Raw genomic sequence first — 18,873 nt, forward strand, 5'->3', positions numbered from 1 at the left:
CGCCATCTTGCCGCGGGAAACGGGCCTCGCTTTTACTGTGTTCCCTCCCACTCTTCTATCCTCCCCCCACTGCTATGCCATCGCCCATCGCTTGTGTTTGTGTTTGCTGCACGGCGTGAAATACTTTTCGCGTTTTGCGGCGTGGTGGTGCATTAATCCCGCAACGTGCGCGCGCCTTCGAATTTTCCTAGTCAGCGCAATCCGCCCGCCAAATCCTTTCCCACTCCTCCAATGGCCGGCCATCCACGCAAATGAACTCCATTCCCGCCGAAAAGTACCCCGTTGTGCTCCCCTGAATCGCCACTATCGCTGGTATATTCGTTCATTTTGTCCTCTGCGCCATCCGCTTCGGGAAACCCCAAGTCCATCCGGCTGGAAACTGCCATTCCACTGCTCCAAAGTCCTCAATTAATTCGAGGAATTCACTGGAAATGCCACCGCCAAGTTTCCCGGTTGGTATTTCTTTCTGGCGGCGTACACAGGCGCTGCGTTGGCTTTTACAATTACACCTCGCCAACCAAGGCCATTCCACGAGCCAAAGTCTTCAATTAATTCGAGGAATCCACTGGGAGTAACCTGGTCCCCGTTGGTACGCCTTTCTGGCGTACACGGGCGCTGCGTTGGCTTTTACAATTACATCTCAAGGCCATTCCACGAGCCATATTCTCCCCCTGGCATCCCAGGACACTCCCATTCCCAATCGGGTAATGCACTCTAGTCAAAGTAAAGTCACTACCATACGCTACTATAATACATAGTACTCTACTCATTTTTTGTCCTGCGGAAAATCCCACTTTTACATTTGGGCTTCATATTCAAAGTTGTACTCAGTGCGACTCTATGTAACATAGGTCTTTGTGGTTGCAAATGTGCAGTTCGAACCCGGGCTACGAACCAAGTCGGCCTATCAGTCGCACTGAAAACGAACTTTTTTCCTGCACTTATACACTCCCAGAATCCTGGCCAATGTGAAAAACAAACCAACCAGACACACTCGCACTGAAAACGAACTTTTTTCCTGCACACACTCCCGCAAATGGCCATATCATGGCCCACACAGAAAACCGAACTTTCCTCCACACAAATACACAGATACACCACCTACACTCGCCTAAACATAAAAAACNTATCATGGCCCACACAGAAAACCGAACTTTCCTCCACACAAATACACAGATACACCACCTACAATCGCCTAAACATAAAAAACTCCAACGAAAAGGTAAACTAATACATCGGTGAGACTGCCTAGCCGCATCGACCTATCCGTATACCTCCCACCGTCCACCACCACCACTCTCCCCTACTAAAATCCAAAAAGTTCGTTTTCCCCCTACTAAAATCCAAAAAGTTCGTTTTCCCCCTACTAAAATCCAAAAAGTTCGTTTTGAAAGTTCGTTTTATTCTCACGCATTTTTCCAAATCGTCCTGCAGATTGCCCCCTGTTTTGTTAGCGCGCGCGAAGTTCGTTTTCTTCAAAAGTTAGTTTTTCGTCAACTCACGGATATAGATTGCCCCCTGTTTTGTTAGCGCGCGCAAAGTTCGTTTTCTTCAAAAGTTCGTTTTTGCTCAACTCGCGGACTTAAATATTATAGTCTACGGAGTTTATTAGTCGTTGTTTGACTGGTTATTTGAGGGTATACGAAGCTCACTTGCTTACTTTGGAGGACGCTTCGGCGGTATCGTGGTAGACAGTAGTGACAGGATCGTCTCCGGAAAACCTCACGTCTTCCTCGACGGGAGGCCGTTCGTGGTCTAACACTGGCGATTGCCGCTTTGACACGAAACTGAAAGGTTTGCTGAGACCTCGGATAAGCCATTTGCAAGCCCCCCGGACTCCTTTGCCCACAAAAAGACCACTCTTGATAATGGCATTCACAACCTTATCGATGTAGCCATTCTCCACAAGACTCAATCTGTTGTCGAGATAGCACTGCCACATCAACTTGAAGCCGCCGTTGCGCTTGATCCCTCGGCGGTACAAGAACCAGAGACAGAGCACAATCACCAGTAGCGCCAAAAACATGGTCACGGTGATGGTGGCAATAAACCACGGGGCATGGCGAAAGTTCTCAGTCGCAGGGCACGCCTTCGGTTCCCCTTCGTAAGGGAGGGTAGCATTAACACAATGCAGAGCCAGCAACTTTGTGTACCCTGTCTTTTCAAAGTAATACTTACCGAAATTGCATGCTATTCTGGATTCGTCACGAACGGCCCCTGGCTTTAGTTTACATAAACCGTCAGTGTCTCGTTCGTACCCAGAATCACAGGCATAGTCGTAGCTGGTGCACACACAACCATCCCGAGACCTTTCCACGCGAAAACGGAACTCTTGTCTATCGGCACACATGCTGTTGCGAGCCCTTCGGTTCCGGGTTCGGCACCCATCGAGCCGGTTGCGGGGCTTCCACTTCTCGTGTTCCTGGATCCGGCAATCGTAGCTGAACAAGCGGTTAAAGTTTACCTTAACAATCTCATGCTGCTTCTCGTGCTCCACGTCGAGGATAAAGTCGAGCATCAGGTTCCCTTTGCCCGGGACATGAGACACGTTTAAGTGGTTTACCATCACCGGCAAGTCCAGGAACTGGTACCGGTGCCACGAATCACCATAGTCCAATGAATACTCAAGTTCCCCCGAAGGCAGGTCTTTATTGGCTAACGCCACCACCAGCCCCTTGTTTCCAAAAGCCCAAAGCTTGCGGCCTTTGCCCACTTCCCTCCATGTATCACCGCCATCAGCCAGCATAAACGTCGCAATCTCGCCACTGTCCAAGTAGGCACCAACGCTCCCGGTGGCCACCATCATCCCCCCGGTGGAACCAATGGTCGGGTCGAGTGCTTGTCTAAACACATCGCTTTCGAAATGGAGGTAGCACTCAGAGGAACAGTTATATGTTCTGTTGAAGGAATCAGCGGACGGAGCTTTAATAGTGGTCCACTCAGAAACACTGTTGCGAGACACCATTGTCCGTAATCTCTTTGGCGAAACAGCTTGGTTGGCAATCAAAGTTTGCTCCCACACGTTTGACCGGAGAAAGTCAATCTGGTCGTGTTCGTAGTTGACAGAAGCTAGCATTACGCGGCCATTTCGCCCGTCAAGGATGTCCGCCAGACCATTGCCTCCAGATCTGAAATATAGCTTAGCTACTGAGTCAAGCAAAACTGCCGCCTCCGCCATGGTGCCTCGCTCATCATCGTTTTCGTAAAGTGACACTTCCCCCTTACCCACGGATAATTTACAATACTCAACCTCCAGTTGATCCCTAGCATTGTCCCACGTCTCAACGAGAATCTGGTCGTCATTGATCTTATACTGAACAACATCTCCAGCGAGCACACTGACATTCTTGAAGAGATCACCCGATGCCACAAGCTCCTTTCTTGTCGAATTCGTTTGCGGTCGCATACAGATAATCGCTTCGTCCCTATAGTCGTGGTATACTTGACACTGCTCCACTCCCAGGATGATCTTCTTGAAATTGCCGCCATAATCATTCGAATACCACAAGTCCATGACATCACGACCATCACCAGACTCGCAACTTGACCAGATTATGTCATATTTGGACTTGTATTGTTCTGTCCTATAAAAGAGAACGGTGCTCTTGTCCTTCACGTATCTCAGTGGTGCCTCGATTTTGGTGAAATTGTCAGCATCGACATCCAAAAAGTAGGTACTGTTCAGCCCAGCAAGCACCATGGAGTTTGAGCGCAGGTCATGGTGGATGCCCACAAGTGTGTCGTCAGTTTCGTATGACTTGAACGTCTCACCAGCATCGTGGCTGACGTAAACGATGCCATCACTAACGACAACCACATCATTGAATCTGACAATGTACTTGTCAATTGATCCTGGAATCCTTGTGCGGTGTGATGTGATCTTCTTTTCCAGACGATACCGAGAACAATTGACATTTAAATACTTGATGAAGTCATCGTTCGACTTTTTGCCAAGCTGGCATTGGTTCCCCGCAACTTTGCTCTTGATTGGAAGCCGTTTAGAATCGGAACCCTCGCACAACATAGTCATTTCGTCAGCATCAACTATGCAACTGCCGTTCCCAGAAAGCTTGAACCCGGAGGCACACTCGAAATCAACGTCGGTGCACTGAGACGGCTCAAACTCAATGAGGTTTGAATTGGGTTTCATAAAACACTGTGCCGAGGCCTTTCTTCGAGTAAATCTTGGGCGCTGTCCGTTCAAAGAAATTCCATCAGTCCAAGCATAGACCTCTTCAGTATCGCTGTCTCCACACTGGACCCCGTTGAAGATATTTGTAAAGTCAAATGCACCGTATTCAAATGCACTGTAGCCAGAGTCCCCTGTGATACAGACATGGTAGTTCAGACTGAAAAGGTTGATTTTTGCGGTGATTTCGCTGTCAAATTCAGCAGTTTCCCACACGTCCCCGTGATCAAGTGAGTAATAAATCCGTTTATTGAGATTGGTGGGCACGGCGACAATGACATTTCCCTCGTCAATAAACTCAACCTCACACAGCTCGTCAACAGCTGATTTCCAAGACATGCCTCCGTCACGCAGTACCCACAACTTGGGGGTTTTGTCATCTCTACCATTGGCGGCAAGGATCCCACTATCGGTAGCTTTAATCGTCTGAAGATCAAGAGCTAAGGTTTCAGGAGTAATGTCACTCCAGCTGTGGCCACTGTCAACAGAAAACATGGTGCGTGTCCCGTTCTCTTTCTTGAAGTTAGCAAACAACTGGCCTTTGATGGTGGGGTTCTCGATGGCTGAGGTGTTTGTAAACTCAGTGAAGGAGACCCCCGCCAGATTCAGAGCGAAAAGTGAGCTAGCTACCCCAACAACCAATCTAGGAGTCAGCGAGATGATATCGAGCCACGGGATGCGTAGGCCCAGCTCCTCCAAGTCATCGCCCAGAGTCAGGACCAATAGCGTCCGATACTCGTCATTTTCAGCTTTATAGTACAGCACTTCCACCACAAAAAACTCCAGCTCAACCAGCATATATTCCACATCGTAGTTCTTGGCGATAAAGTACTCAGTGTGCAGCTGGAACCAGTCGTCGCTTCTGATGACAACACCGTCAGCGGTGTTGCACACCACACTGCTGGTCACACCTCCCTTAAACTGCTTCAGCGACTTAAGAAATAGACATGTTTCAACCGGGGTTTCAGTATCCAATCGCTGCCATTGGTAGCCGCCATCGGTGGTATAAAAGTAGACATTGTCACGGGCTTTGTGCGACTCAGGATCTAGGAACGACACCATGATGTAGTTGGAATTGTCAGCATTAAAATGCACTTTCCCAAAAAGTAAGTCTTCCTTTTTCTCGAGAAGCTCCAATTTCGTCCAGTGTTTGCCTTGGTCGTGGGTGATGAAAATCTCGTATCTGGTAAACACAAACGCCCTCGAGCTGTTGTAGGTGTCCATTATCACGTCAGACACTTTCTTGACATTGCTTACTCGCTTGAAAGACTCGCCGTCGTCGAACAGCATCCATAGTTTGTTGTCTTCTGGGTAGTAGTCGATGCTGACGACATGGGAGGATCCAGCAAAGTGGAAAAACTGATAAAGCCCCTTCATCTTGTTATTCACCACCGAGGAGGGCTGGGTGGAGGCAAGCAGCGTCGCCGCTAGCACAAGAGCCCCAAGCGCCCTAAGCCACCTCATGCTTATTTACGAGTTTCCATCGCATTTTTTTCGTGGGGACAATGCATTTTCGCGCCGCCGCGTATACAAAAAATAGACCAAGAAGAACTAGTTTTCAGATGATGAATTTGTCGTTTCTCTGGAGATAAAGTGGCCAATCAACGGCGTTTTAGTGTTGGTGGATGATACGATAGAATTAGTTTACTAGAACTGACATTACTGTGGTTTGGTGGAGGTGAAGCAGTTTGATGTTGGTCGTTTCTGGGATAGTGCCACTTTTGGATATTTCCTGAAAATAGATGAGTAAAATGAAAATGAGTGTTACACGTGTTTGAGACAAAAATGAAAAGCACGACGAGGATACGCACACATTAGAGTACGATTGAGGGAGGTGTGAAATGCCAAAACTCAATATTAACGCTTTTGGGATATCCCTCCAGACAGCAAAAAGCGGCCCTAAAATTTTCATAACCAGTCTTTGGTAGTATAACGGTTAGTATTTCCGCTTGTCACGCGGGAGATCGGGGTTCGATTCCCCGCCAAAGAGCTTTTTTTTACGACAGTTAGCGTATCCATCTTGGTCTTCTTGGAGGTCTCGATGAGCCCGCCATAAAACGTGCGCAAGGCCTCCACAATTGTAGACAACTCACTACACCAAAATGCTTTTGATTAAATCACATCAGCACAGCATCGCCAATACAAAATTGATACTTCCAATTATTTGAAGTCTACTGACTTTTCGCCGTGAGTTGCAAATCGAGTTTTTTTTTACCCCTGACTGCGCATCGCTTTTTGTTTACCTTTACCACAATTAAGCGCGCAAACCATCCACCTACGTGTTTGCCGACACGCCATGGATAGCGATTTGATTGGCAGCCAGGTGAATCTACCGGGCACCCGAGGACAGGGGTACCTCCGTTACTATGGACCCATCGAGGGGAAGGAAGGTCTATTCGCCGGCATCGAGTTGGTGGGGTTTATCGCCGCCTTGCGAGGCAAGAACGACGGTAACGTCGGCGCCAAGCGCTACTTCGAGGTGTCTACACCGAAGTCGGGTCTTTTCATTTCTTGGGAGAGGCTACGGGTGGCAAACACTCATCTCCCGGCGTTGAATGCCGATGGCCTGATTGCCCAACTGCAGACGGGTCTTCCTCGACCACAAAGGGCATCGTCGTCGCTGCCTCCGTCGACCGATCTTCCTAAACCGGGACAGAGACTTCCCAGATCTCTGGCTCCGGGACTGAGGGTACCACTGGGGGTGAAACTGTTGCCCAAACCAGCGACGCCTCGGTCTCGACTGGTGACGCCAAAGTCAGGAGGACTGTCGCTGGAGCCGGGTCTCTTTGATGCCAAGACACATCGCATTCTGCCATCTATCAAAGACCATCGTCTCTATGATCAGGAGATTACGGAATTGAAAGCTCAGGTGGCAGCTAAGGACTCTGCTCTTTCTGAGAAGGAGACCATCCTCCACGACCTTCAGACCACCGTGGCTGAACTTCAGCCGTTGTTGGAACAATACGAGATGCAAAATGCCGAACTCTCGCGACGATTAGACCGGCAGAAGCAAGAGTTCAACCGAGCCCGCGACGAGTGGCGCGAGCTGGTGGACATCATGACCAAGCTGCACCAGGATAATGAAGAGTACTACGTGAAGCAGATCCAGGATCTCGAAGGACGCAGTCAAGATCTGGAGAGAGTGGCGGAGCTTGAGGCGGAGCTCAAAGCTGTCACTACCCGTCATCAAGCAGAGTTGGACAAGTTACGCTCTGAGCTTGAAGCCACTAAGTCGTCTCATAGCGACTTGCAACAAGCGCACGACCAGTTAATGGAAAGGCTGGTGGCTAACGGTAACGCTGATTCCTCTAAGCTTCATGAAGAAATTGCTCTGCTCAAGCAACAACTAAACGACGGGAGCGTTGATGACTTAAATGCGAAAATTAAGCTGCTCACGAAAGAGAACATCGCCATCAAGGAAGCTATGGCTGAAGCCGACCAACTGACACTAATCGAACAATTACAAAAGCAGGTCGGCAAACTTGCCAAAGAAAATAAGCTTTTGAAAGAGGATAAACTGCTCGGCGAATCTGATTACGAAAAGAACAAAAAGCTCGCCGACGCTAATAATGCCCTTGAAAAACAAGTGCTTGAGCTTAAGGAACAAGTGGCCACTCATAGTCGCGAGTTGGATGAGGTGACACTGGCAAAGCAACTGCTTGAGACCCGCCTCCGCCAAGAGTTACACAGGCTGAATCAATTGTTGGCAGAAAAGGATACCCCGAAGGACGATCTGGAGGATGTGGCGCGCCTCGAGGCGAAGGTCGAAGAGCTTCAACATCAGCTTAGCATGAGACCATCGTTTGAAGACTATGCCGACGCCAAACGGAAGGTGGACGAGCTTAAAGAGCAACGGGAACGTGAGGCTAAAGCCAACCGGCAAGAGATTGAGAAACTCACGTCTCAACTCGCCGAAGCCACCCTGAAACTGGCCAAGCTCGAGTCGCGGGGGGTGCTGGTAGCCCTCAGTGACGACCATCCGGCGGCGACATCTCTGCCCGTATCCGCCGCTACCGGAGACGGTGGCGATGCCGATGCTCCGTCGCTACCGATTTATACCCCACTGCAACCTCTTGACCCCGCCGCCGGCAGACAAGACTGGTGTGGTTTGTGTGAACGTGACGGCCACAGTGCCATCAATTGTCCTTACGAAAACGACGTCTTTTAGCATAGTACTCCCGCTTAATAAACAGTCTGAAACAGTAGTTATGAAGTCATCATCGTAGTGATAGATGAATAAGCAATTACCGTGAATTCACTTGAATTATAGGACTACGAGTGCAATCGCTTCTGGGAAGTAAATAAACCAACTGGAAGACACATGCTGTCAGAAGTTAACAACATGTATACAGTCGATGAAACGTTTCCAGTGTGACTGAGGAGTCTATCGTTCGTGAGAGAAAAGTCACTGATGTTAAAGCTTTCAGTGAGTTATAATAAACCTGTAGCACTTGACAAGTGTCTAGTCAGTCCATAATCGTTCTGGCGTGCTACCCATAATCAATTCAAGAGACTTATACTCGAGCACTTGGGCAGGCATAGGGGAGCCATCTGATACCGCCGATAACGGAGATATCGCACACAACCTTCACTGAGACCTCCATTGACGGAAGTAAAGGGCCATTCCCATTTTGCCCTTTATTGTCGACCAGATAAATCATCACTTAGCCATAGTCCGGGGCAAACGCCGTTGTTATCACACTGGGCTCAGGAGGGTGGTGGTGCCACTTTTTATCAGCCCACACCTGCACATAGCTTTGGGGTTTTTTTCTGCCTGCACACACCCTTTTTGACCAACCAAGAGTCACTGAAAAACGAGCCTGAAAAAACTCTCTGTTGATTACCCAATGTTTAGAGCTTCGAGAATTGCCGTCAGATTGAACTCGACTGTGGCCAAGGCCTCGCCCGCGCCCCTCTCGCCCGCCTACGTCGGGAAGCTCCCCCAACGGTGGAACGCCATGCCCCAGGCCGACCGGGCGCAAATCATTGCCGACCTCAAGACGAGAATGGCGTTGCCGTGGCAAGACTTGACCCCCGCGGAAAAGAAGGCCGCCTACTACATCTCCTTCGGCGAATGGGGCCCCCGTAAGCCCTTGCACGGTCCCGGCGACGCGGCCAAGGTGTTCTGGGGCGTCACCGGCGGTGTCGTGATCTCGGCCGTCCTCTACGCCATCATCTTGTCCTTCGCCACCCCTGACCCCGTCTCGATGAACCGTGAATGGCAAGAAGCCTCCGACGAGTACCTCAAGTCGAAGAACGCCAACCCTTTCACCGGTTACTCGCAAATCCAATAAGTCATTTCATCACGCTAATAGAAAGAAGATACGAATCCCCCGTAGTCGTGGCCCCATCGTCCACGTTTACTCTATTTTATTTATTATCTTTTTCATTTACTCTCGTCAGTGATCGCCGGTGGTCGTGTTCTTTAGCTTATCATTGCGATGGCATTGAGGCGCGCTTGCTGGCTGCGAAGCAAACCCCGCCAATCAGGGGTCTGCTCTAGGGAATAGACGGTGATGCACCCGCAAACCACCGCCATAACCATTTTTAAACAATGATCGTATTATTATCAAACAGGACGTAATTATCGGAGTCGTCATTTTCAATTTAGTCTTCATTGCTATCAGTAAACAATGGATTTGGGCGGGAACTAATGTTTAGCCCTGAATTAATCTTAGGATTTAAATGTTGTCTATAATACACCCACTCTACCTCCTCCCTCCTGCCCAAGAAGCTGATTCACTAAAATTACGTTAGCCATCTAAATTGTTCGTGTCCCCGAACTCGTATCAATATCTAAGCCACGATCTACTTATACCAAAGAGGTGTGGTTTAGCCAATCATGTGGCGATATCAACAGGCAATGGAAAACAAATGAATGTACTTGTATCCAAGATAGAATCAAGTCCATATTAGCATGGGAGATTAACTGCGATAGTACATGGTTCCTGGGTGATATACGAAATCGATTCAGCCGTGCGAAGAATAAACAAGAACTACGTGGGGCAAGCATCCACCCAAATTGGCACCAACACGATAATTCTCTCACAAAGTATGTGTGACTACAATTTTATCACTCAGTATCGTATTCATTAAATGGGATCAAATGGCTCAAATCATCGTGTGCAAGGGACTCAATTCTCAGGCTCAGTTTCTGAAAGCTGCTTCAATTGCAACGTATCGGGACGGCACCACAAATTGTACCCCAGTTGTAAAAACTCATCCGCGATGTTTTTTTGGCGGGGGGTCGACTTGCCACTCAGTTTTGGTGTCACCCCACAGAAAGAATTCGAGCATCTGTGGCTTCTTGAAGATCTTCGAACCCGTAAACCGGAACGGCTTGACGGGAAATTTGAGCAGTGAGTTGGGGCGACAACGGGGTTTCCGCGGCAAGAATCAGATTGTACTTTACGTGTAACACCTCGATTTGCTCCAACAATGTAAAGTCACCAAGTTTAACGTTCCTCCCTTTGAACGACTAAAGTTGAATGAGTTGGTCGTACGTAAATATGTCGGTTATCTCAACAGCTTGCCGAAGATCCAACAGAACATCGCGGAGGTTGGGACAGTGGATGGTCTGGAAATTGGTAATCTTGGGCAGGTCGGTTATGTTAACTTCTTTTAACAGGCCACAGCGTGTGCCATCAGGGATGCAGCCGATAGTGGCCGTTTTGAGCTGGAACCATTTCAAGTCAACGGATTGACCATTGTAGTGTTGGAGTTTCGGCAAATCCGATGCGTATATGTTATCACCTTTATCATTTTGAACGCAAAGGCTGGTGACCAGCTCTGGTAAGTGGATGAAGTATCCACCGACGTCAACATAATTGTCATCGCCGTATTTGCAGTGGGCCGCAGGAGGTACTTCTTAGAAAGCTCCCAAAAAGCCACCGGAGTTTTGACGTGGACATCGCACCACGGCGGGAGCAACGCCAACGTCTCGGAGTCGATCGTAGTAGCAGACTCTCCGACACGTGCCGCTGGCGTCACGCATACAGTCAGCTTCTTGACCCGGTCTTCGATCATGATTTTGACATCGTTTTTGTGCTTCAGCCCACGGAAACCACAAGCAACAACTAGGAAACGTCAAACTGGGTCACTCACTCCTTTTTCAATTCAGGGGGGAGTTCGTCGATTGGTTCCCGGTGGCGCCAGCGCCACCAGCCATCCACGTCTGGTGCTTGTTCTTGGGCACCGTTACCAGAGTCGCTATCGTCGTCGTCGTCATCATCAACAGGAAGGGGGCTCCGGCTTTTGGAGTCTACCGGGAAATCACCGATCAGCGAGTTGTCAACGGAAGAGTCTGCCATAGTCAACGTCGTAGGTATTGATGGAGAGTAAAAGTTTTTGCTCGTCCTTGGATGTCATTCCCTTGCTCATACCATCGATGGCGCTCCGTGTCTTTCTTGCACCATCAACTAGAGACGGGTACACAGTCAGAGCGCATACCGCGTTTTACACGAGAATTGACCCTGAGGACCACCCCAATGAAGTGGTAACTTTATGGCTCGAGCAGAAGCGTACGTTTTTCGATTCATCTAGGGTGTTGCTCACTCGTAGTTGAGTTGCTACTCGTAGTTTGCTACATGGTAGTCTTCCCTTACTTGCCTACACCATTCCATCCATGTGTTCCAATTAGTATATACGGCTGATTAGTCGGTGAACTTGTACGACCCCGACGCCAACGTGATCGACCCGCCGCGGTACGCCCCGCGCTTCATCTTGTTCTTGTTCTTGGTGAAGTCCTTGCCTCTCACCCGCCCCAACTTGTCGTTGGCCATTTCCCCCCAGGTGCCGGCGGCGCCCTTGTAGGAGTTGTCCTGGAGGGCTTCCGCTTCAAAGGAAACCTTCGACCGGTCGATACGCGAAAAGTGCTTCCGCTGGCCCGGCTTAAGGTCGTCGTAAGCCTCAGTAGGTTCGGGCGAGGCCGACGACGTCACCAGGGTCGGTTCGGTGGAGCTGGAGTTGGTGTCCACTTTCGCCCGCTTCGCCGGGGACTCCTCTTCGTCCAGACCCGCCCGCTTTTGTTTGGTGTCCGCCTCTGAATCAGAGTCGGAGTCAGAGTCGGAGTCAGAGTCGGAGTCGGAGTCCAGGCTTGAGTCCGACGACGACGACGACGACGACAGCGAAGACAGGGAGTCCGAGTCCGAGTCGGAGTCCAGGCTCGAATCAGAGTCGGAGTCCAGACTCGAGTCGGATGAAGAGTCCAGACTGTCCAGAGAGTCCAGAGAGTCCAGGGAGTCCAGGTCCAGCTCCTTCTTTTCTTCCTCTTCTTTCTTTTCTTCCTTCACTTGCTTTTCAGCATCTTCCATCTCTTCATCCAGGTCCAGGTCCAGGTCAGACGACAGGTCCAGGTCCGAGGACAGGTCCAGGTCCAGGTCTGAGGACAGGTCCGATGAAGAGTCGGACGACAGGTCCGACGCCAGCGACGGCGTCACCGAAAGCTCGCCTTGATAACTTTCGACCATCTTCTCCAACGTGGGGACGTTTTTGATGGCGATCTTGCCCGTCGACGTCTCGTTTTCCAACGTCGCCAACAGCTGCTTGAAGTTGTGCCGCTTCAAAAACTCTTGGATCACCCCCAAGGAAACCTGGATGTCGCTGTTGACCATGATTGGCGTTGCGATGACCTCGATGCGAACACTCTGATTTTCGCGCCCCGATGAGGCGATGGCCAAAATTTCGGCTAGCGGGACTCTAGCAAGTTTCACGAAAGAAGAAAGTGAGAGAAGGGAATCAGCCGCTGGATGGGAGGGGAAAGGAAACGATGGTATGGTGTTTTTAAGCGTATGTGTGGTTGGTAAATTGGAAGTCACGTTCGGTAGGTGTAACTAATAGCGAGAGACCTGACCTTGCCATCACTGGTCTCCCTGTTCACTAACTGCGTTTAACCTCCTCATCTACATCACAATTCTTTTAGTCACTCCACTACGTTCACTGCATTCACTGGCTGCTGACTATCTACAGGTACCCCACACTGCGTGACGCTTCCTTACCGCACACCCCTCTCTCAATCACATGGCGACTCGCGCTCGGCGTTGATATATGAGCTGTTCCAATGGGCTCTCCCAGGTGGCCAGCACGTTGCTGACGGCGGCGTGGGTGTGTGCCCAGCTTCCCCAGATCTACAACAACTACCGGCGCCAGCTGACGCTGGGGTTGTCGGCGGGGTTTTTGGCGCTTTGGTTCCTCGGCGACGTGTTGTCGTTGACGCTGTGCGTGTTTAACCTGGCCACCCTCCGCTTCCAGTTGTGGTTGGCGGCGTACTTTGTCGCCAATGACATCTGTTTAGCGTGGCAGTATTGGTATTACGGCAATCGGCCCGGGCCCGGGGTGTATGCCGTGGCCCGGTCCCCGCGGAACTCGTCGCTGAGTACCGATACGCTGAGGTCAGCGGTGGTGGCGTCGGTGGTCGCCTCGGCGGCTCGAGTGGGGGCGATGCCATTGGCCAATGCTAATTCTCCAGTTGACTCCCATTCGGACACTATTGGCGTGACGTTGGCGTGGATGTGTACGGTGGTGTACATGCTGCTGCGGGCTCCTCAGCTCTACCATAACTGGCGACGGAAGCTGGTCGAGGGGCTTTCGCCGGTGTTGTTCACGGCGGCGTTGCTAGGCAACGTGTTCTACACCGTGAGCATCTTGACCGATTGCCAGTTCCGCCAACCGGGACCACGCCGCTGGCAGTTTTTCGTCAAGGAACTACCGTACATCTTGGGGAGTTCGGGGACGGTGGTGTTTGACGCTGGCTACTTTTACCAACGATGGATATACCGCAAAGTCGACGATACGGTAATCATGGATGATTTATGATGATTACAACCATAATGTCACTTACCGATTTGTTTGTTAACACCGCCGGTGTTTTATTTACAACGAAAGTGTTGGAGACGAATCAGAATAACCCGTGAGATTGATTCCGTCCACCAGTGAGATAAGACGCCTCGAATCGACGACGGTGTGAATATCGATGATACATCCCTTAACATGTATAACTACAATTTCATAGACATTAGACGCAGTCAACTTTTAAGCATACAAGGTCTACCACTGGAGTACTTGAGTATTAAAACCTCAATCGACAGCCAAAGCATTCGATTTTCGTAATCGTTTATCCACCTCATCACCCTTAGTCAATGTCAAAAATTCTGCTCTCAGTAACAATAATTTAATCTCTGAAAGTGACAAAAAAAATTGAAACTAAAAGATAGATTAATCACTGACCCATTTGATGGCTCAGCTCAGTATTCGAACTGAAAAATGGGGTAGTCGTGGGTGGGCGCACTCACGAGGGACCCGCACTCATCGGTACCCAACTATGATCCTACGAAGGGCCCGGGCCCCGCTCCGACGATGGCGAGGGGGCCGCTTGCCAGCCATCGGCTGGCGGGGGTACCTGATCTCGCTATCGCTGAAACCGGTGCCGCTGCTTCCTCCTCCCGAAACCCTCGCCAAATGGCTGGGCACCCGCCTCCGCCACTACCTCGACGACACCTTGACCGCTGCCGCCACCGCACACGACACCACGGGCTACCACCACCTTCTATCGCAATTAGTCGACGTGTTGGCGCTGCGGATCTTGGCCGACCCCCAGTTTGTGGCGCTGGCGTGGCGGTCGCTCGACGACACCACCCGCGAGATGATCTCGGCGCCGCTACGACAAAAGTTGGCCGTCGACGACGTCAAGCTCAGCGTGTTTGAGTGGATTGCTGATCCGGCTCTGAAAGAAGCGCGAGACTTGGTGGTGGAAACGCTTTACCGCATCGTCAGGCTCCCTCAGACTAACCCCAAGGCGGAGTACCTCTTCGAGTATCTCGACCGGCTATACCATACCCACACCCACAACCCCGTCCCGCTCCTCATCACGGCTAAGCTATACCACCGCATCATGGCCATCGCCACCCCGTCGCGCTTCGCCACGTTATTCAGCTACTTGGTCGCCGCCAACATTTCCACCAAAGACCCGACGGAAATCCTTCGATTGAAAAAGACCCTCCACTTCGGTACGGCGCTAGACCGGCTCGTGGGGCGTACGGGCTTGCTCCGTCCTCAATGGTGCCATACTGTCGACGCTAACCTTTCGCCACTTCATCAACAGCGAATGGTGCTGTTCTTCTCCCTTGAGGACCTCCACCTCCATTGTATGGAGGCTATCCGCAGCAAAAAAGTGCCGGCAGCAACTATGTACTTGGGGATGGTGGTGAAAAAGTACGAGGCGATGTGTCTGCGCCAAGTGGCCACCGCCGAGGACCTCCAGCTTGTGATGAAGGCGATCTTGGTCCTGGTGATGGAGTTTGGCGAGGGCCACCAGGGGATGATGCTGGTGCTTAATAACATGAAGCAGAACCAGCTCCCGGTGCAATTTGCCACCTGGCTTGTCGTGGTACAACGGTTACGGCTTCGGGGCGAGTTTGGTGATGCATTGATGGTAATCAACTCCATGGCCCTCGACGAGCTCACTCCAAATCAGCGCCACCAGCTTGTACGTGAGGTATTACTCCTAATTGGTGCTAAATATCCCAAACAACCCCTGGTACTAATGGGCTACGTGGTGGCATTTTACCCTCAAGCACAACAGCTTTTGGCTCAGTTGGGAGTGGTAGAGCTTGTGTTTGATGACCCCGGAGCCACCATCACCCCGGCCACTGTCGATGCCAGTCTTGTGATGAAAGATACCGAGGTGCCGGCAACGGTGGTGGCTAATGTCTACGAAAGCGTGTTGCGATCACTTCCCCTCAACCTTAAGCCGCCGCTGGTGGTGCTTGACTTGTATCAACGCTACCGAACGCATATTGCGTCGCCAAGTAATGACCGTGTCATGGTGGCATTGGTCAACCTGCTATTACGGAAACTGACGCTGAAACGTCCCAGTTTTGCCCTCACTCAGGATGGCGAACGTTACCACGCAGCTAAGCTGATAGCTCTGGATTTCTTTGCCCGAACAACGATGGGGAGACGGGGCCGTACCACTCTGGTTTACGACGTGCTTATCACAGCGGCGTTTGCCAATAACGACCACCCGTTTGCGGTTCAAGTGATCAAAGAGGCGAGAAAAGGACACGTGCCGTTTACGTTTAACCAACTCTGGCCATTCATCAACTTCCACTACCAACGCCAGGAGTACAACACTGCCTATCTCTGGTACCGTGAGCTCATTGCCCTGGGGGCAAAGACTACGGCACCACCGGCGAAACAGTTATGGCAGATGGCTAAGCGGCACGGGTGGGGCAAAGCCGGGATGAGATACCGCCAGCACCAGTGGCGTGCCGCTAAGCACACCAAGAAACAACTATGGGAAATGGCGATCGATCCGGTGGTGACCACCGAGGACCGCGTCACCCACGAGATCATTGGCGAGGCCCTGGGCTTCTCGCAGCAATTGTCTACCCTTCTTCACGACGAGTGACTCCCGGGATACTTCATAACGATACACTCACAACGATTACGAACGATGTACATAGGAGATTATAGAGCATAGACGAACAATTATAGTTTTACCACGATTATTCGTATCTATCACATTCCACATGACGTTACGCATATAATCAGGAAGAGTCAGTAGGTGTATTATTGTCAATTAAGCTTTTGACCTATACAAATAGGAACACTCAAAAATCAAGAGCTAAACATATCGAGGAAGTTTATCGGCTTTGACTACAGGTCAACACGGTACTAACTATCCTTCCCTTTCTCCTCTCTCTGGAAATTTCAAAGAGAGATTCGCCTTGTCTTCCTTCAAGTGCATGGTCCGATGAATATTGCCATTTTGGCTTAAGTGACAAAGGCGTACGGTCTCCGAGGTCGGCGTTTATCAACCGCAATCATGCGGGGGTGAACTCGGCTAATTATGAAGGTTCTGACCCATGGTGCGAATGCTGGCTGCAAATTACGTTTGGCAGTACATTTTGTGTACCAAAGCCACGACGGATACGGTGTGGAATATGCGAAGCGCCTCCTTTATTTATAGGTGAAAATAGAAAATCTAAGGGGAGGAAGTATGGCACGATGACTGCTCCTATATCTTTCTGAATACTCACCACTTTGACAGCCATGATGTAATAACCACCCAGGCCTCTCATTATTCTGATCGTCGTCTCACTTACCACATGAGGCTACGCTAACGAAAACGTGCTGTAGGTTCCCCACAATGCCGCTGCGGTATTGCGAGGGCTCTATGCATAGGGAAACATCAAGCCGTCGATAAACAAGTAGGCAAGAACTGAGACAAGAACTACTCAAAATCAAGTTTGATCGCTGCCATAGGGGAAAGGATGCGACGTAGGAACCCGATAAACGATCAACGTGGTTACCAATGCACACTTGGTAGTCCAATTTGAGGACAACGATTGGAGCCAGCAAAACTGGGTCTTGTACTTCAACCGTGTCATCCTGAACAAGAGCATCGAGTTTGGTCTCCAAAATGCGCGAAATGCACCGGCGCAGCAGCAACTCAGGCTCCACCACTTGAAGTCAGAAATAGAAAAGGATGCCAACTATTGGAGGGAACGCCAGTCAGATGCCGCATTTGAAGCCGCTTGGGATGTGATCCGTTGTTTGTATCTGTTGGTTAATTGTTTCGCAAAGCAGTTCATTCCGGCACCCCCTGCTGCTCAGCAAGACACCGGTGAATCAGACGCTGTCGTCAACCCCCGAAGCCAATTGACGGTACCACTTCGGTTGCTGATACGGCTCATTGACGTTATTTTGAGAATCTTGAGATCACAGCGCAGATCCTTGCAGCAGCACGCTGACTCATGCGGTTCAAAGCTTAACGACATTCTCGCAAACCAAGATGAGGTCAACAGCACAGTGCTGGAAATTCGAAGAGATGCGCAAAAAACTTTCGCAGGCTTCAACTTAGAAAGGGCCGAGGTCCATGCCTTAGACGGACAGTTGCGGTCAATTGTCAGGATGCACAATGTTAACAAAAGGCAGCGTCGTGAAGGCTCGACGAATAATGGCGGCATAACTGAAAGCGAATATCAGGCTATCGATGACCTGTGCCGAAGCGTCATCAATTACCTTGAGCGGGAAAGGGTCTCGGCAAAAGCAGCCCTCAATGACCGCATACAGTCGTTTGAGCGGTTCCAAAAAATGCTCAATGATTTGGACGTGGATATCATCAGACTTTCGAAAGAGTTGCTAGATAATCGAGTCGAAGAAGTCGAGAAAGTAATTGAAGAGTTAACCTCAAGCCGCCACTCCAGCATTCGAGCCTTAGAAATGCTCGGTGAGCACACCGAATCCTTGAGTGAGATTGAAGAAGCTGATGACGACGATGAAGAAGCTGATGACGACGATGAAGAAGCTGATGACGATGATGAGAAAGACTTAAGAGTAGTAGCGACCGTTCTCGTGAAGAGCATGTGTTTGGAAAGCTTCGTCTTGAATGCAGTCCGCGAGAGTCCGGAAGCATGCTCCGAAGTGATCCAACTCATCTGCTCTCCAGAAGAATGTGATTTCAAGGATACCGACATCAAGTCATTACGACGTGAGTTTTATCGGAATTCGCGGTTATTTTACAGGATATTGGGTGATGACAGGGCTGTTGAAATGATGAACAAGATGCATACCACGATGGAAAACATCTCCCTGTACGTGCACACTGCTGCCCAGATTTAACCCCTCGAGGACGATCTCAAAAGACAGACGAATGAAGCTCACCTGAAGAGATGTCTGTTTGC

At 50.2% G+C, this 18,873-nt stretch overlaps 7 protein-coding genes across 7 annotated transcripts; 4 read left to right on the forward strand and 3 right to left on the reverse strand. All coding sequences in view use genetic code 12, as the record gives it.

Annotated features, from left to right (window-relative positions):
* Nucleotides 1-1,648: 1,648 nt before the first annotated feature.
* DIURU_001805 (uncharacterized protein) lies at nt 1,649-5,653 on the reverse strand (the record flags this gene model as incomplete). Its single annotated transcript, XM_034154389.1, has 1 exon — nt 1,649-5,653. One exon carries the CDS (start codon nt 5,651-5,653, stop codon nt 1,649-1,651), a length of 4,005 nt encoding a protein of 1,334 aa, XP_034013339.1.
* Nucleotides 5,654-6,485: 832 nt separating this feature from the next.
* On the forward strand, nt 6,486-8,357 carry DIURU_001806 (CAP-Gly domain-containing protein; the record flags this gene model as incomplete). Its single annotated transcript, XM_034154390.1, has 1 exon — nt 6,486-8,357. One exon carries the CDS (start codon nt 6,486-6,488, stop codon nt 8,355-8,357), a length of 1,872 nt encoding a protein of 623 aa, XP_034013340.1.
* A 679-nt stretch (nt 8,358-9,036) lies between these two features.
* COX5 (cytochrome c oxidase subunit Va) lies at nt 9,037-9,483 on the forward strand (the record flags this gene model as incomplete). Its single annotated transcript, XM_034154391.1, has 1 exon — nt 9,037-9,483. One exon carries the CDS (start codon nt 9,037-9,039, stop codon nt 9,481-9,483), a length of 447 nt encoding a protein of 148 aa, XP_034013341.1.
* Nucleotides 9,484-11,289: 1,806 nt separating this feature from the next.
* Nucleotides 11,290-11,499, reverse strand: DIURU_001808 (uncharacterized protein; the record flags this gene model as incomplete). Its single annotated transcript, XM_034154392.1, has 1 exon — nt 11,290-11,499. The coding sequence occupies one exon, from the start codon at nt 11,497-11,499 to the stop codon at nt 11,290-11,292; it is 210 nt and encodes a 69-aa protein (XP_034013342.1).
* A 342-nt stretch (nt 11,500-11,841) lies between these two features.
* DIURU_001809 (nucleolar and coiled-body phosphoprotein 1 family protein) lies at nt 11,842-12,801 on the reverse strand (the record flags this gene model as incomplete). Its single annotated transcript, XM_034154393.1, has 1 exon — nt 11,842-12,801. One exon carries the CDS (start codon nt 12,799-12,801, stop codon nt 11,842-11,844), a length of 960 nt encoding a protein of 319 aa, XP_034013343.1.
* A 433-nt stretch (nt 12,802-13,234) lies between these two features.
* Nucleotides 13,235-14,002, forward strand: DIURU_001810 (PQ-loop repeat-containing protein; the record flags this gene model as incomplete). Its single annotated transcript, XM_034154395.1, has 1 exon — nt 13,235-14,002. One exon carries the CDS (start codon nt 13,235-13,237, stop codon nt 14,000-14,002), a length of 768 nt encoding a protein of 255 aa, XP_034013344.1.
* Nucleotides 14,003-14,507: 505 nt separating this feature from the next.
* On the forward strand, nt 14,508-18,811 carry DIURU_001811 (uncharacterized protein; the record flags this gene model as incomplete). The annotated part of the gene is made up of 2 exons (XM_034154396.1): nt 14,508-16,591; nt 17,542-18,811. The coding sequence occupies 2 exons, from the start codon at nt 14,508-14,510 to the stop codon at nt 18,809-18,811; spliced, it is 3,354 nt and encodes a 1,117-aa protein (XP_034013345.1).
* Nucleotides 18,812-18,873: the final 62 nt, after the last annotated feature.

The sequence above is a fragment of the Diutina rugosa genome, assembly GCF_008704595.1.
Source record: "Diutina rugosa strain CBS 613 chromosome Unknown scaffold32_size146972, whole genome shotgun sequence".
In the NCBI taxonomy this organism is placed as follows: Eukaryota; Fungi; Ascomycota; class Pichiomycetes; order Serinales; family Debaryomycetaceae; genus Diutina; species Diutina rugosa.